The 18401-nt window shown below is 40.3% G+C and overlaps 2 protein-coding genes across 8 annotated transcripts in view; one reads left to right on the forward strand and one right to left on the reverse strand.

The window, feature by feature from the left end:
- The window catches only part of LOC117972754 (rho guanine nucleotide exchange factor 17-like), a 93864-nt gene extending 87533 nt beyond the window's left edge, over positions 1-6331 (reverse strand). The window contains exon 1 of one of the 2 annotated variants that reach the window (XM_059028335.1): positions 1525-6331. In XM_059028335.1, the coding sequence (XP_058884318.1) occupies positions 1525-5790 (4266 nt within the window). In that variant the 5' untranslated portion in view covers positions 5791-6331. The remainder of the gene's footprint in view (positions 1-1524) is intronic. The other variant, XM_034922806.2, reaches the window with a different exon arrangement.
- A 4107-nt stretch (positions 6332-10438) lies between these two features.
- LOC117405092 (arf-GAP with Rho-GAP domain, ANK repeat and PH domain-containing protein 1-like) overlaps positions 10439-18401 on the forward strand; it is a 68352-nt gene continuing 60389 nt past the window's right edge. For 5 of the 6 annotated variants that reach the window (XM_059028338.1, XM_059028341.1, XM_059028342.1 and 2 more), the window contains exon 1: positions 10439-10820. The gene's annotated coding sequence lies outside the window, so the exon portion shown is untranslated. The remainder of the gene's footprint in view (positions 10821-18401) is intronic. The other variant, XM_059028336.1, reaches the window with a different exon arrangement.

Below are 18401 nucleotides of genomic sequence, written 5' to 3' on the forward strand. Positions count from 1 at the left end.
CATGACTGGGTGAAAGAATGGAACACACTTTAAAGTGTTTACTTTCAATTAGTCATACAGTACGCACTTCACCACAATCCAGGCTATTGCATATGTGCGCAGTCTTCTTTAACAGCATTATCAGTAAATTACGTAGCTTGATTCCATTACAGTATAGTTTAAAAAACAGCTGGGTATCAATTAAACCATACAAACCTTTGATCAAAGTAATGCATAAAAGAATACTAGTTCTGCATCAAAGTATTGGCAATATAATCCTTACATGCACTTCATGGACTCAAGGGACTAACAAGTTTTTACAGCAGTTCGAAATATACAGCCTGAACTATTAACTGAGTGGGTTAAATGAACAATAAAAGCTCCACCCCCCGTCATTTTGCATGTCCTTCTATCCCCAAGCTTAACGTAATGTCACATTCATTAAAAATAAAATACTGAAAACAACAGGGCTAAAAAATTCAGCCTTTCCACCAACTCGTCACGTTCATCTTATCTGAAAATCGCAACAATGAATTGCACTTAAAGTAACTGTTATTCTATGTATTCAATATTCAGCACTGCTGCATTATAGCTGATGGAAACTGGCCTACGTTTCATTAGAAGTTCATGACTTTGATGCTGTAATCCAGTTTCCTGAGCCACGCAGGAGGAACGACTAGAAAGACTGAATAAAATAAAAATGAATAAAAGGCAGTCACAGTTCAATTGCAATTAACAGGACTGCAGTGAAACACACAGTCATCTTATATTCAAATCTACTACTGCCAGAGGAACTACAAAAATAACATGCCAACTACTTTCACTGGGGTACAAAGACTTCACCATGATATCCTTCTCACGGCAGTTGTTTTTGCCTTGGCATTCCAGACTGGGGTTTGGGGAATTTAGGCACTGCATTGATTAAACCACCAGATCTGAAAAATAAATAAACTGTGGTACTGGCAAAGTGTATCCATAATAAATAGTAAAGAGAGAACAGATTCATACTGCGATAAGCCACTGAGTTATCATGATGCCATTCCTTTGCCAGATAGTGGACAGTCTCCATCTGCATTGCTTATAGAAACCAGCTGTAGATGAAACACTAAAAGCCCAAATTCTTCGAAATCGTAAAATGTCTTATTCTTTACTATTTCCTGAAATCGGTCTAAAGGCTAAAATACAACTTGTATCCACTTTTTAGCCATATCAATAATACATTAGGTTTGAAGCCAGCCAGGCAAGAATTTTTTAACTCACCACTTACCATGAATGCAATGAATAAATGTGTTGAAGTGTTTCACAGAAATTCACCCATGGCCAGCATTTGTAATAATACAGATCTGTCCAGTGTCTTGGTTTGAAAAGTTGAAAACTTTACAGACCTTTTCTCAGAGCTAATCATTTTTAGCACAATATAATGAGTGCACATAATCGTGAGGCTTGCATTTAGTATCATTATTCAACCTGATTCCAAATCTATAAGTTATCCACACTGACCCAGCAAATCAAAATAACAATTACAAAAACAATCTTCTCACTCACCACTTGGGGCTTGCTTTTGCTGGCTGCGGGGTTCAGTTCTTCGCTGGGCTTCTGCAGTAACTTAGGCTCTGCTGTAGTTGGAGTGACAGGTGTAGACCTTGATGCATCCGTGGCAGCAGGCAGAGGCGAGTCGCCAGAATTCAGCGCCAACATGTACTGTTTGGTAACGTCCTCCAAAGATGGAGCCTGGACGATGTGGAGTGGTTTCTGGGGTTGCCTAGAAGGTTCAGGGGCAGTTATGTGAATTGGATGGCTTTGAGACAAGTGGGATTCGGGGGTCACGATGGGGATAAAGGTGGCAGGTTCACTAGCATGCCTCACATGCTTGGATGCAGGCCTGGGCTTGACGGGTTGATGGTGCCCAGTTTCAGTTGATTGCTGCTGCTGCTGCTCTTTGCCCTCCTGATGCGTGGAGCGGTTGTTGCGCTTCTTGTAGCTGCGTCTCATCATGCGGGGTGACAGGACTTCGGCCAGCTTTGGGTCGAAAGCAAATCCAGGGGCCCCTTCCAGTGCATCCTGTTCCAGGTACGAGGGCAGCACATGTTCAGATTGGGAGCAAGGTTTCCTGTCTTGTCTGCCAAGCTCCTCCAGCTCTCCCACCTCGTCCCGCTGTTCTGAGAGAATGGGTTCACTGCTGGATGGCAGAATGGCTTGCTCCATTTCGTTGATGGGCTCGCTTGGGCCTTTAAATCCAGGAGTGTCCGACTCCCCGCGGCGACTGGGATCGCTGAAAGATTTCTTCTTGACCACCTTCCCATTGCCCTTGTCATCAATCAGCTTATCCATGGCCCCTGGCTCGCTAACGATGCTCTGAATTACTGTATTGTAATCCTTCAGCCCATCGCTACAAACAGACAGGTCGCTGGCTGCACTCCCTGTGCACTCAGACAAATCAGTTGCAGAAAATTCAGGGATTCCATTCTTGGAGTTCAGAGAACCCAATAAGTTGCTGTCCACTGAAAAGTTCTTGTTATCTTCTGAGATTAAGCACCTCCTGTGTGGCATGGGGTCGCTAAGGGACCTGAAAGTTTCCCCACTTGATTCCCCGTTGCTTCCATTACTGGAATCTGAGCCATTGTTGCCTGCAGATGAAAATGTCCTTCTTCTACGAATTGCACTTGGGGTTGAAGGTGCTTCCAGTGGCCCTTGGCTCGCATTTTTGCTGTAAGTTGTCTCCCCTCCTATTGCCATGTTCTCATTGTCTGTCCTGACTGCTGGCACGGATGGAGGGGGGCTTCCTCCAGGTTGTAGATCAGCCTGGTCCTCTCTTTGAAGGGCACTGCTGGGCTGTTTCCACACTGTCAACGGCTGCCCCAAAATGTCCTTGCCCAAAGCACTGCCACACGGACCCGTCTCGGGCTCAGTCACGATTCCTTCATCTGTCAAACTTGACTCGTGGCCAGACAGCTCATCTACCGATTTCCCACAGGACAAGTTTTCTTCAGATTCCCCTTTCCTTAAGCATTTCTCACTTTCTCTTTTTTCCACCAAAAATGCTGCACCAATCTCCTCCTGCGGCTGTCCGTCAGCTTCCTCCATCCCTCTGAAACATTCACCTTCCATGTAATCCATTCCATAGCTATACTCCTCCCGAGTCCCCATCTGGCTAATATCTTTGAACACTTGCCTGGCTTCTTGGATATACTGGTCCTGTGTTTGGTAGGTCAGCGTGTCATCATCTCTTTGACCCACATCACTCTCCACTTCCCTGTCTGATACGGCAGCATCACTGTCCCCCATGCTGGACAGCATCAGCTCAGAGGAGCTCGGCTTCACTGTTCCCCCATCTGGTCTCCCCACTGGCTTTTCAGAATAAGTAAACGACTTGGCCCGCCTTAGTGTGGCTGTCAGGTCTTTAAGAGACGGGCGACCGTGAGGGGACAGGTGATAAGAGCTCTTTGGGGTCCCCCTGGTTCTATACGCTGGTGAATGAGCTAACATGTTCTGATAACTGTCTCGATGGTTGCCACCACTTGCGTCAACACCTCTGCCTTTTTTTCGCACTCTCAGCTCTGACAGGTCGGTTTTGAGGAAACTAAGCAATGTCATTGTCTCTGATGCAATGTCAGGATTCGACATGGACATCCTGTGCTTCGACTTGTCACTTACAAGTGCGTGACGGTGGTGGCTTCTGCTTTCTGCTGAACAGTCAGGTTTGACTTGAACATTACCAAACGGCAGATTCGGACGAACTCGCCCATGGGGTCTGGAAATATTGTCACAGTGGCTGAAGCTGGGAGAGCGGTACAAGGTAAAATTGCCATGGAAGCTTTTAGAAGTAGTTACAGCGGAGCAGGTGGTAGGCTGGTCTTCTTCTTTAAGCGTCTCTGTGCTAGAATGCCTGCTGCTGCTTCTAGAACCACATGGGCTGTCCAAAAATGAAGGAATACTGACTTTGGCAATGCGGGAGACCCCTGGGATGGGTGAGCCCCTTGAAGATCCATGGAAAGAACCTGCAGGGCTGATCCCACCTTCTGACACAACCCTGTGATGCCTTTTATAGCTCTCAGCATCTCCAGAACGTTGGGAGGGGTAACTGCTTTCCAGGGAGGGGCAAGGTCTGTGGTCCCAAGGAGGTGAGGTAAAAGAAGTGGCATGGTCTGCCCCCACAGTGGCATTGTACCTGGATCTGGATCCCTCACTATCTTTGCATGGCAAATAGTCCAAGTCATAGGGGCGCTGGCGTCTCTCTAAGGGCTCCATCACTGGTCCATCATCGCTATCATCAGACTCCCCGTTATCTCTGCTCCCCAACACATTCTTCTTCTTTTTCCTGAGGGATCTCCGCCTAATGTTGTCCCTGTTGTGGGCTACTGGCAGTGAGCTGTCCTCCTCGCTGCCAGAAGACCTCCCGAGGGACCTGGCCCGGGAGCCATTCTTGTTAACACTACCGTACAGAAACGGGAAGCTGCCTTTGCTGTAGGAATCCTCCTCCTCACTGGAGCTAACTTTACTGCTGGCAGGAACAGAGGGGGCAGGGGGTGGTTTGGAAGAGCTATGCAAAGAATGTAAACTATCCGATTGCTGTCTTGCCTCTTGTTTGTGTTGCAGACCAAAGGAAAGCGAGTGCATTTTCAGGGAAAACGGAACAGAGCTGCTCCTGGGCGGTGGTGTTGGGGGAGGGGGCTTTGGGTCACTGTTTAACTTTCCAGTCCAATTATCTACATTCATGTCAGGACTCCTAGTTCTGTATCCTTCAGGTGCCTGCTGGCTGCTGCTGCGGTGAACTGCATTGTAAAGGGGGATGGTAGCGGTGTCCACCTCCAAATGTCTTGCCTCCTTACTACTTAAAAATGTTTGTTTTGTATCCATGCAGCACAAGCTACTATCATGGTCAGCTGCCTGCCAATGTTTTGGTGGTGTCTCTTTTATATCTGTAAGCCCACTCTCTTTTAAAATAGCAGCTTGCTGACTCACAGACTTCAGATCATCAGCGTCTGAAGTAGACCTGTGCTGTTTCCTATGGCCGTCTCCAAACAATTTGCGCATTTTTGTAACACTTGGCCAGTATGTCATTTCAGCACAGGTACAGTCTGCTGTTGAAGTAGTGTTTGCTTGCGGCTTGCAACCAGGAGTCCCAGCAACAAAAACATCGTCTTCTGTGTTTACAGCCCCAATGAAAGTAGTTTGCAAAGAGTCTTTCTTACCTGCGTCTGCGGTGGTTAAAGCTGCAGTTCTTGTAGCAGCAATCTCACTTTGAACTTGTTCAATCCCCGGGGTTGTAATGGAATCACAAATGGAATGCTGTTGTTCCTGAGCTTTGCACACAGGAGTCTCTAATAAATCTTCACCAGAGACCGGCAAAGCTGCTTTCCCCTCCTGCTGCTTCTGTGAAGGTAGTCCCTCATTACAAGATGTATTTCTTTGCTGAATTGTGTATTTCGGGACCCCAGCAACTGTCGTACTAATGCTGGTAGCAGCTAATGTGCCCGTCCTTTCTCTTCCTATACCAGTAAAGCGCTCAGAAAGCTGGCGTACTGAAGGCGAAATGCAATGAGGAGTGCTTTTCTTAAAACCTGTGGTTGAAATGCTAGCGGCGGAGATTTTGGAAACTTTTCTTGACACACTAACAGAACGCGTAGCCAAGGGCTGCACTTTTTCTGCTGCTGTTGCTGTAGGGGGATGGGCGCAGCTTGGTAAAACTTCTGATTTGTGTTGTTGATTCTCTGAAGTCAGACTCGTTTTATTTGCGCTCCAGCTTTCCAGTTTTTTGAAAGAAACGCTTCGATACACAGTCACCTTTTTCTCCGGCTCCACTCCCGCCATTGTATGTCCTTTTATCGGCGTTTTTCCCAATTTTTTTATTTTATTTAATTGATCCAGTCTTTTCTTTCATTGTAATCCATAAAGCGTTAGCTTTAATCCCCCATCTTCTGTTTTCTTCATACACTTCCAAACAAAAAAAAAAGTGCTTACCGTAGAATAGAGATAATTAAACAACAATCCATGCAAGCAAGCAAGCACAGCATTCTGACCTCTGCTGGACTTTCCCCTGCATTTGTTAGTGTTAGCCTTCCATCCATGCACAGAGAAAAAAAGCCTCAAACTTTTTGCCAAACTTTTCTCCCAGTTTCTTCAGCTCAGGAACCAGTCCATCTACTGTTACAATTGACACATATGCCCCTTTCCAATCGCGCAACTATTCTTTTTTCAAACACCCTTCTTCCAATTTCTATTGTAATGTCGACCGTTTTGTGTATTGTTTTCTTGACATAATTGAGTTTTGCGTGACTTTTGTCTGTTTTTTTCTTTTTTTTTACATGCAAACAGTCCGTGCCAAGGTGGGCGGGGATAAAGGGAAAAGAGGGTAGGCTTAGCCCCTTAGGTACGGGAGACTTTCCCTTTTTGGCTGTTAAATTTGCACAACAATAATGCAAAACGTTCAATTATGTACATATGATGTTCTACCTCCAAACGGGAAATAATTAATTTGGAGACTGCAATAAAGCAAGACACATTCTCGTTCTCTTAGGCACTTTTCTGCTGTTTGATGTCGTGTTCCTCCAAGTTTTTTTTTTTTTTATTGTAAGATGATTTCCGGGTGACTTGAATGCATTCTTTCATTGCTTACCATTTTCTTTTACTCAACCACAAGGTAGACCCTGTTGTCTTTCCTGTTTGTTTATATTCACTGAATATAGTTCAGCTGCAAGTGTATTGGGGTGTTGTATCTGCAATCGTATAATTGTTATTTTTTCATTATGTGAAAAAAAAAAACTTCAATTATGAATGGACGTGGACACGAAAGCATTTTGTAAAGCATCAAGTTATTAAAAAAAACTCAGCTCAGGACTCATATGGCCATTTGCAATCCCGCAATGATTATTTCAAACACACTTATTTATTTATACCTGTTTATAATAATAATAATAATAATAATAATAATAATAATAATAATAATAATAATAATAAACAGTTATATACTGTACACAACAGTATACACAAGAAGCCTATGCTGGATTCAATACAAAGTACCGGTAGCCTATCACTTTTATACTGTAGATGAACTTCCTTATACATTAAATGACTAAAATGGCTTAATTGAGGGAGCACACGTGTGGCACATTTTTATCTTTCTTTCTTTCTTTAGTCTGCCTCGACCCACTGTAACTGTAAAGACTATTTTTTAACTGAAGTGCAATATCGCCCTCTAGTGACAAGGCAACATTACTTCCTTTGATGGACGTTCCTGGAGCTACGCTGAGGTTTGTTTATGTTGTGTTTATCTTAGACCATGTATGTATTTATATAATTATTATTTAGTTTTGAAATACAGTGGTGCCCATAATGAAAAAAACAAAACAAAAACGAAACGCCTTTTCTCAGCTCAGGAGCTGTTTTTTATTATTTCCAGCAAAACAAAGAGGTCCAAAGTACCAGATAAGTAGACGATCCTGGTCCTACATTTCCCTTACTACTTTGTGGAGTTTGCCATCATTCTAAATGGTTCTTTTGGCTCCCGTGAGTTTATCATATTATTTTTTTCTATAAATCTGCAGTTACCTGGCTTTGAGACTTCTTCATTAAATTCAAATCATGTGACAATGTGGCTTTTCAACTCTGCTAGACACACCTACTTCACTGTACATACACAGAGAAAGTAGATGGGCTTGACAGAGTTAAAAGGTTACCTGGTTTGAAATTAATGAGGAAGGCATTTTGTCCCAGCAATTAAGATTCTCCAGACAAACTCAGTTATTTCAAATGGTAGATAACTCAATATAAAATAATGTTCAGAAATAAATAAAATGCCATTTTGAAGCAACTTACTCTTTATTCAAAATGTACAGAAAACATTTAAATGTATGAATGTCCTTACCAGATGATTTTCAATGGCTACGCAGTGGAACTACAAAGTCAGTTCAGTAGTAATGTACTAAGGGTAAAGGGCAGCTCCAGTGATATGAGCCATTATTAGGGTTGTGATACTGTGGTAGCATCCATTCATGTGTATACATTTTTATAGAGCCAGTGAAATGTAGGGTTACAACTGGAAAAGCTGTGCAAGGCTTGTCATACAGCTCACTGCACTGTGTCCCATGATGCAGTATCATCACACTGCCATTAATCTTACATCAGGGAGTACAGTATGTGCACTAGAAGCCGAGATCTGATACAGTATCAAGCTTCTCAAGTTAATGTGGATGTGGGGGGCTATTTTTGGAAATGCAGTTTAACAAGAACATGCCTTTGTGAAAAAAGCATGACAGAGACGGAGAGGGGAGGAGGGATTGGAGACAGAAACAGCAGTCATGCTTGTAAAATGCGGAGCTTATTTTCAGGTAAAAGCCCAGTAAGTCGGATGTGATAACCAGGGGCATTTTCCTTTCCAGGCTGACATTAAATTGATGCCTCCAAGACCGAGCATTTGGGGCAATACACTCTCCCAAGCGCTTGAATAGGGACAAAAAAAACCTGATACCACTAGAGGGAGCCATAATGCAACCTTTGTGAACAACAAGGTTTATTCCACTAGAGAGAGCTACAATGCTAGTGTCGTGGTGAGCCAGAGCCGGAGCCTAACCCGCCAGACACAGGGCACAAGGCAGGACTACACCCTGGATGGGATGCCAGTCCATTGCAGGGCAACTAAGGGGCAATTTAGAGAGGTCAATCCACCTAGCCAGCATGTCTTTGGAAGTACTGAGTAGTGCAGTACAGTATAAAAGACTATGAATTCCAAGCATGTCATACAGTATTTTGTTTATATGTGAGTTATTATACTAGGCATATGGGCCCCATTGTGTACATTTTGTTATTTCGTTTTTATTGAGGGTGGCGCGGTGGTTAGCACTGCTGCCTTACAGTTCAGGGTCCTGGGTTCAATTCCAGCCTGAGGGATCTGTCTGTGTGTTAAATATAGGAGAATAGATTATATCACACACACACACATTTGCATTCCTATATTTGTGGGGACTTCTCATTGACTCTCACTGTATTTTTATTTACTATTTCTAACTCCAGTCAGACAAAACTCCACACAGGGTGAAAGTCGACAACAAGCTAAATATATTGGCACTTTTTTTTAAAAGGCATATTTAGTTCTTAAAAAGGTATTTTACAAAGTGGGGACACAACGTCGTTTTTTCAGGAGTTACTATCTTTGTGGGGACATTTTCTCAAATTTTGTCCGCACATTGATAGTGATACACCCCCCCCCCCCCCCCCCCCCGAAACACACTTTAATAATCAGGTACTAGAAGCTGGACCTCCTTTTTTAGTGTGGGGTCGAGTCAGAGGGCACTATTGACCACTCGACTATAGACTGATATTGGGGCAACAGCACAGACTTGGTTTGGTCATGTCACCCTGAATTAGCCAGTTGTGATGTAGGTATTCAATCTAATGGTTTAATAAAAATGTATACAGACCCAGTGAAAAGCACTAATACATTTTTTATTTAGTGGCACCTAGAAAAATCTATTCAGGGCTTGTCATAGAGCTCACTGAACTGTCTCTAGGAAATGATATCGACTGTGAGAGATTTTATCAAGCGTATTAAGTGAAGGTGTGTGTGGGTGACTATTTTTAGAAATCCTGTCTAAGATGATCAGGTACAGGAAATCTTTGAAAAGCATCACATCCTGCAAATTGCAACTTATTTTTTATATTTGTTTATCTTACTGTGACAACTGAATTCACTGACCAATAGTTAAATGACTGAATAGCCGTGGCTAGTGATGGAAAATACCTCACGCACCCAAAAGATCATCTGTCATGGCCTATAAGACTAGATGACCACTTACTGTAGTTCTGCTGGCTGTAAATGCAGTACACATCTATTAGACCTTTTATATAGTATGCTTCTTCTAGAGCAAAAATAGATAATTACCCAGTAACACTTTGTTCTCAGTGGCATTGTGAACAATAAATTGATCTTAAATATAGTGATACAGCATTTGATTGTATTTTAGAAAGTAATTTCAGTAACCAGACTACATATACAACATTTTAATAATATCCTGTTATGTATTATTCTTAGAAATGTAGATATATTTATGGCATAACACATAATATATATATATATTTTTGATGATACCGGCATGGGTGAGATTGACTGAACTGGAAGCTTCATAGACAAAATTGAAAGACTGAAGACATTATTTTGGGGGACTCACTATCCTGTAACGGTATATATATATATATATATATATATATATATATATATATATATATATATATATATATATATATATTTGCAGGGGGCGTTAAAGTAAGTGTTTTCCAGAATAACACTAGAGACATCGCTTTAGTTTGTAGGTATGGTTAATTTTGGAGTTCAAAGCTTTTTCTTACCCTGCGCCAATTATCGACACTAACCTTCTGAGGGGCGGTGTTATGCTTTTTTTTTTTAGGACTCTGGTTCTTCCGCTGGTATTGGAATTCACTCCTGGGTAATACCGCTGACTACCTTTCAGTTTAAACATTACGTGGTACACTAACTCTGCCACTAAAGACCGAACAGTGGAGATATCACTGCCAATTTATATATAAAAAAAACATTTGCTAAATAATTTGTAATATAAAAATATCAAATATCAATTTTATTTTGTAGAAAACGATACTTCTTCACCCTTAAGGAAGCGCCGGGAGGAGTCGAAGATTTCTGAAAAAAAAGTTTATTATTCAATCACGTGACGGCGCTGCGGAAGTTTTGGGATTTCTTATGTTATTTCTAGAAAACAAACGTAAGAAAATCAAAGTGCAGAGCAAGCAGTCTGTAGAGAAGCGCGTCTAACTAAGAAGAGCCAACAGTAGGAATATCAAAAGAAAGTACCCGTTTTACTGAAGACAAGGTAAGAGTGAAAACACAAATAAAAAAAATAGAATAAAGAAAACCTTTAAGTAATAGCAATGATTCTGGTCGGAATTTCAATATTTACGTTCCACAAGAGGCTTATTTATTTAAAGTAGCAGATCATTCAATTAAAAAACAAACAAACAAACAAAAAAAAAACGATTCGTTTTCGTTTTTTCAGTACATTTTTTACGTTAAATAAAAATTATGTATTTAATACACAAATATACACTTAGTGACCGTTTATGCGCACACATGAGAATGGTTTGTTGTGTGTACAATGTAAGTCCTGTTGATATTGTAGGGACAGTGCGGCGTGTACACTGTTACATTTTGCCAGTCTTGCAGTTTGTTTTGGGTCATTCCAAGTTGCTGGTGGCACTAGTCTCAGGCAGTTGAATAAATACTCTCCATTTAGATTTGTAATCACATAATGTATTTCTGTACCAAATTGTGTAGGAGTGGATTACTGTACTCACTGGCCCCCATGTTAATAGGTTTTAATTACTTTCTACTTTAAATTTTACTGTGACTTGTTTTCATAGCCCTCTCTGTTACAGAAAGCAGTTTCGCATAAATCGACTTCAATGTTTGATTTACATGGTAGGTAGTTTAACTGTTGCAGTTTTTGTATGTCGTTTTTTTTTTTTATTTAGACTACTACAGTTACACGTTATCGGTGTCGATTTAAGTAAACGCTGCTTACTATAGGTATATGTACAGAATGTCACTTTGAAAACTCGCGTTCTTACGGAAGAGTTCAGTGTAGGAAAAAACAAATGCTCGGGTAAAGTAATAATGAATAAAAAAAACCCCAAAACATTTTAACATTAGCTTCCACAGTGCACGTCCTATTTTCCCTGTATTGGGTGAGCTAAAAAAAAAAAAAAAAAAAAAAAAACTCCTGTCAGTGTATTTCTATATAGAGGTATAAACCAGGCCTTTATCACGTTATCATTACATCACATTACATATCAGAATTTGCTTTAAGATTTTAATTTCTATCTATCTATCTATCTATCTATCTATCTATCTATCTATCTATCTATCTATATATATCATTATGTAAAACTAGACCTTGACCTAATTAGTCCAACTTTTAGGCAGTTGTTGACTGTAGGTGTCATTTTCGGTAGACTGCTTGGCCCATGTGAACAGGAACAGGATTTTGGAAAGTGTATTGAGTGGGCTGAACAAGAACAACACATTCCAGAGCAGGTGGAGCACTTCACCAAATCAGATTGGTCAGGCCTGTCAGGTCTGTTTGGTTACATAAATCCACCAGAACTGCTAAGGGCAATCCCCAGCCAAGACTGGCAAGTTAGTGTGAGTGGGATTCAAACACGTTACACTGAATTAACATTAATGAATGTTTGAATTTGAACGTGCCATTTGGTTTTTATTTGAAGTATGCAGAGAAGTGGAGTATTGCGATCTGTTTACTGAGGTTGTGAGATTGTCATTGATCTGAAATCTTGAACTAAAGCTGCAGCGTTTTTATAATTCCACTCCTTAAATATGGTGTTCAGGTTCTTAGCTGCATTTAGTACCAGTAATAACCAATTTTGTTAACAGAATTCTCGTTACATGTTGGGCACACATGTCAGGGAACACCTGGTGCATGAGGCACAGTAAAAGTAAATCACTGACACAGACTGGCATGGTAATCAATGGCAGTTCCCAATATTAAAGCAACACACCAAGCCTTATCAGCACTACTAATGTTTAAAACTCAGGAGAGGGATTGTGCCTTGTTATTTTGTGTGAAGCAGGCATTGCTTCAAAGGTAATTACAGTGGGGAATGTGCCGACTCCTACACCAGATGGTTTCTATGCACAGTAGCTACTGCCATACAGCTGTGGAGTATACATGGCCACTGTTCTCCTGAACCAAATACTGGCATAAGTGCCATGTTCTTTTAATCCTTTCAACCTTTTGTGTACACCAAAACAAACAACTCATTTTTGTACACTGCAGTTATGTCTCCTTTCATACATTATATATATATATATATATATATATATATATATATATATATATATATATATATATATATATGTATATATTTTCTCATGTAGAAGGATTTATTAATGAATGATAATATGTGTGTTGACAATAACCCCATTACTTGGTGAAATTCCATGAACTAGTCTGACTGAGCGACCCCCTCCAATTAACTCACTTTGCTGACTATCTGTTGTGCCTGACAGAGGCAGTTGTCTGAAGATGTCAGCAACACCTTTCTTAGAATCCATAGTTTTATACTGGGTAGTATATTTAGTTGTGGGGCAACAATATTATTCACAGAGCACTGGGATTTGGGGGATGGGGTATAGTAAAGCAGTGTGTGCAGCTATATAAAAAAAAGGACCTATGGCGTCAGTCTTTAATGCTGCATTTAACCTGGGGTTAAGAGGTCAGAGAGACCCTTTCTTCAGTAGCCCACTCTGTTTCGATTCTGTTGGATTGTTTTGAAGATAATTCTACAGACCAGGGGCTAATTTTACACACTGTATGTAGCAACTGCAGTGAGTCAGAGACCTGTGTCTGGAAAATGGCAGATTTAAGCATGTTTTGAAACTTGTAGCACCATGTGAAGGATTGAGTCAGTGCGGGGAGAAGATTATTCATGTTCATGATGATCTGAGAACTATATGGACATTTCAGATACATGAAATAAATCACAAGTATATAGACGACCAGTGTTGTGGCTTTGTTTCTCTCAGTGATAATGGTGTTTACAAACTGATTTCAGTCAAAGTTCAGACAACTTTCTATGGGGGTAAAGTCCTTCATCTAAAAAGGAGCCAGAGTAATAATAAAACATGTTCATTCAGTTGTATTATGTATACAGTCTGCACTTACATATTTGACCCTATCAAGTTTTGACTTCAGTGACTGTTGTGATGCATATCTAATTATTTCATTTTGGCCCGTTCCAATCCTTGTCCGTTTTTTAGGGAACACAAAAAAGATACAATATCAAAAATACATATCTTGAAGGACTGTGTTTTAAAATAAGTAGGCTTCCATTTAGATGTAGTATTTTAATTCAGAACAATATGATTCTGAAAATAACACTTGCCAAAACTAAAGAGACGACACTTTAACTGTAATACAGTAGGCCTACATACTTTTAAATCCGGTACGTATTGTATCGGTATGTAAAATTTCTCATTAATGACCTAACAGCAAAATAAAATCGAAATGTTATCCATGCACAGAACTGCGTAAAACGTAAAAAGCAATGCAATTTAGCAAAACCAAAAGATTAAAAAAACCAAAAAAACCAAAAAACAGTTTCCAGAATTAAAACAGTATCTCAAGTCAGCATTCAAAATTGCAGAATATAGTGCTTAATAAGGCCCTAATGTCACAGTTCGCATGCAAATGAAAATGCACAAAAGCAACAAAGATCACAGATAAAAATAAAATAATACATCACAGTAGCTAGAACTGTTTAATGATTAACTGTTATATTACCCTAGCTGGTTTCGTTCGCTTAGTTTTGGCTGCATTCTTGTCAGGTGAAACTGGAGGAAGCGCTGTGTAACTGCACAATATAAGACAGACTGATTGATTTGGCATTAGAGAATTAAAAAAAAAAAAAAAAAAACGCAGACTGTGACGGATATTCAGATAAATTGTAACATTGAAGAGATGGGCTTTGTACCAGAAAACTGGTGACGGAGTCGGAAATCGCGTGTGACGGGTAAGTGCATTCATTTGTTACACATATATATATATATATATATATATATAATATATGTAATGGGGATTGATTTTATTCTTAATACAAGGGCTGTAAAACGCAACTGACGTGTATTTGGGTAATGGCTATCCAAGTGCTGACTGTAGTATAATTGCTTGTCTGCAAATTATTTTGTCAACAGTAAAAGTACAAGGCACAACTGAATATAATGCAGTTCAGGTATTAAAAAACTACTATTATTTTTATTAATGAAGTTATTTCAAATATGATTTAGGTTTTGAGGTAAGCAATGGTAGACAGTGCCTTTTAAAGCAGTTGCCTGATTCTGGCTGTTATGGTGATAATTACGGACTCATTTCTCAGTTCAGATCTGTTTGACGTGCTACTCTGCGTCTTTTATTTCAGGTGGTATAAGGAACTCATGAATTTCGCTTTTTGAAGGCAGTGTTATCTTAGCTGTGACCTTGTGCAGCAGTAAAGACACTGACTCACTTCCTCGAGTGGCTGTTGGTTACCCAGCACACTGATTCCTTGCATTTTCCAGGCTCAGGTCTGTGACTCAGTGCTGCAGACTGTATGAAAATGGACATTTTGTCAGTAGGAACTTGTGGGTCTGTTAACACGAGTGCAGTGAGTGGGAGCAGCCGAGCCCTTCAAATGGGTGCTGGGGAGATTTTCTACCGCTCCAGGTCAGGGGGCACAGCAAGTTCATCACATGAACTTTTTTAGGGGTTTCTGTTGATTTAACACCTCAAGAATGTTCCACCTCACGGAGGGAGGGGGTCACCCGGAAGACGTTTATAGAATAACCCATCTGGGGGCTTTCCCTAATTAAACACTAAGTCCTGAACACTGCATTTAGTGTTTGGGATTGGGAGATTATGCCGGTTGTTTGATGCCTTTTCGGAGATCACAGTCCTTATTCTGGATTAAAGATACGTGACACTGTGGTCCTCAGTTGCAGTTTCATCCACCTAGTGAGACAACCAGCAGTGCTTTACATGATTTCATTCTACTCATTCACACCCAGCCCACAACTGGTGACTCGGCCAGTGCAGCATATCACATGACATGTTGCACCATTCAACCCCAACGGGTTCAGTGAGAAGCTTGGTTTTTTGACACACTTAATTTGTGTGTGACATGTTCAGAATAAAATATTTTGCACTTGAATATCTGCAGTTACAGTAGTTTGCATTTTTCTAACAACAACATGAGTTTTCTCAAACCCTGCAATTTGGGTCTAGCCACCAGGCCACACTACTTTTTGAACTGAAGTACAGCATGTGCTTTGGTGGTATACTCCTGCAAACTCCACAGGTTGTTTTTTTTCAAAGATTGCAATAAAATTATTTGAATCGTAATCTCTTAATCTCCACAAATGTTGCTCTAAGCGGTTTGCCGCCCCAGATCCATCTGTACTTTCTTGACACTTTTTTATTTTGACAAAATATTGGTTTCTAATCTGCTTGCATATCAAACTGTCATCGGATTTTGTGCATTAGGGTCTTGTTTGTAGCTTTGGATCTAGTGCCAGCAAGCTTTCAGGGCCAAAATCACATTTCAGTAAGAAAGTAACGATATTTAAATAACATTTTTTTTGCTGCTAGTAAAACTATTCAGATTAGATTAGGTGAATGTATGAAAAATTTGGATTTGCAACTTTATACACCAGTAACAAATAACTGATTAATAAGGAATTAAGAGTTGAGTTGTTTCATTTCTATTTGTGTTTTTTTTCAACATAATCAAGTTGATTTTGTTTGTACTGGAGCAAAGTCTAACAAGAAAAATGATTAACTGAAAGCAGTCCTGTAATCGGAAGCAACATCAATTACCATGGTTGCTGGCACTTGGCACTAACTGCAGTGTGGACTACTGTGGTTTAAGGGTTGTTAAGTTGTAGTACAAAACATCCTGGCCATTTACAGTGCATCTGCTGTGGGCCACTAATATGGTAAAGATAATTAAAAAAAATAGCTAGAGGATGGGTGACTAAATGTCACAGCATTGAGAATGTATAGGTGTCAGGAGAATGTGTGATGTGTGTTTTGCAGAAGTTACTTTTTTTTTGTAAGATAAGCTCTCTGATTGGCCAGGAGACTGTCCTATTTTGAAAGCCATGTTGGTGGCAGTACTGCCTTCTGCGGGGTTTGTTTGTAGTGGTGTTTTTTCGGACTTGCTTGTGCAAACGGGAGGGGGAGGTGGGTGATGCAGAAATGTGTTGCTAGGCTGTGGGTTCCCTTGTTAATTGTTTGCCCTGTTTGTGTGCTGGAGAATGCTGTATTGTTCTCAAGCACACAGAGAGATGATTATAGCAGGGGACAGGCAGACCTCTGAATGCAGTGACTTCACGGATCAAAGTTTAGTCAGCAGACAGAAAACTAAAGAAACCGTGGTGGTGTTTGGGAGGCAGAGGAGGTCACATGATGTACATGTGAGTTGCATTTGCCTGTTCACGTGGAATAAATTCACAATAAATGTAATTTGCATGCACAGTTACGGTAGTCCTGAAAATGTGTGTGTTTTTTAATATGTTTAAACACAGGTCATTTTGAATTTCCTAAAGTTGTGGTATAGATATTTGCTGTTTTAGAAATTATGTATACAGTACCCAGTATATGTTTTTGTTTTTAGTTTTCTACTTCAGCCAGTAACATGAGGTGAGGCTGGGTTTAAAACTGTGCGTCTTCCAGGCAACCAGGGAGATACAGTACTGCACCTCTTCTGTGATTTGTGATATTTGCTGTGGTTTGAGATGTGTATCATTCTTTTAAAATATAAAAAATGAACATTTACACAGCAGATAAGGTTTTAAAAGTTTACACAGCAGATACATTTTCAAAAGGCAGTAAAATGTAAAAAAAATGTTGGTAGACCAAACCATGTTTATATGCATTATAAAAAGCTGTTGCTCCGTTAACTAAAAGCCGTGCCTTAGCTGTAATGTTTTATCTTGGTTTTTCTGGCTCTGACTGGACAGTCTCCCAGCTGAAGATCAGAAGTAGGTAGTGTTTAATGTATGTGAGAGAGGACCCTACAGTGGTGCAACACTGTTTAAATTAAATTTAAACAATCCATGTTTTTGGCAGCAGGTGTTTGTAAAAGGACCGTCCACAGGTCCGAGCACTTGAGCTTACAGTGCTTAAAACTGAAAGATGCGCCCTTTCTGACAGGCATTACAGCAAGGCTTCAGTTTTCATAATAAGTGGAGGTCCAGTTTCACTTTAGACTTTTGATCTACACATATTCAAAATACAGACCAGCTACCTCCTGTTCTGAATCCATTGGTTGGCTTCATTTTGTTTTAGTTTTATCTGCAGGAACATCAGTTGTGTACAAGAAAGATTTGGATGCTAACCACTCATTGCATTCCCAGAGGACTTAATATTGCTTTAAAAAACCTTTGCTATCAAGTGTTATCAGTCTACAACTCCTTGACAGCCCCCCCCCCCCCCCGCCCCCCCAAGAACCCACGCTTGTTCAGTCAGCTGTAAACCTCTACTAATTTGCAGCTGTGTAAATAAGAATGAATCTAATGCAGGTGCTGTATCCTTCATTCAGCACTTAATTTAAAGCAAGTGCAGAAGCAGTTCTCAATCTTGTAAATTTAGTTGCAGGAAAGCAGAGTATAAATATTGCTCTAAGTAGTTTCTTGCTAGTTTTGTTGTAGTTACAAATATTTGAATGCTCACTGATATTTCTTTCTGCAAAATAGGGCCCTGTAAGTGTAATAAGGGGGTCAAAGCAAGCAAGAACATATTATAAAAAGCTTATAAGAGGATATCAATCTGGGATGCAGAAGCACTAGTGAATATACATGATTAAGTGAAGCACAGTAAAATTCGTAGTCACTGCAGCAGCCA

The sequence above is a fragment of the Acipenser ruthenus genome, chromosome 8 (assembly GCF_902713425.1).
Source record: "Acipenser ruthenus chromosome 8, fAciRut3.2 maternal haplotype, whole genome shotgun sequence".
Taxonomy (NCBI): Eukaryota; Metazoa; Chordata; class Actinopteri; order Acipenseriformes; family Acipenseridae; genus Acipenser; species Acipenser ruthenus.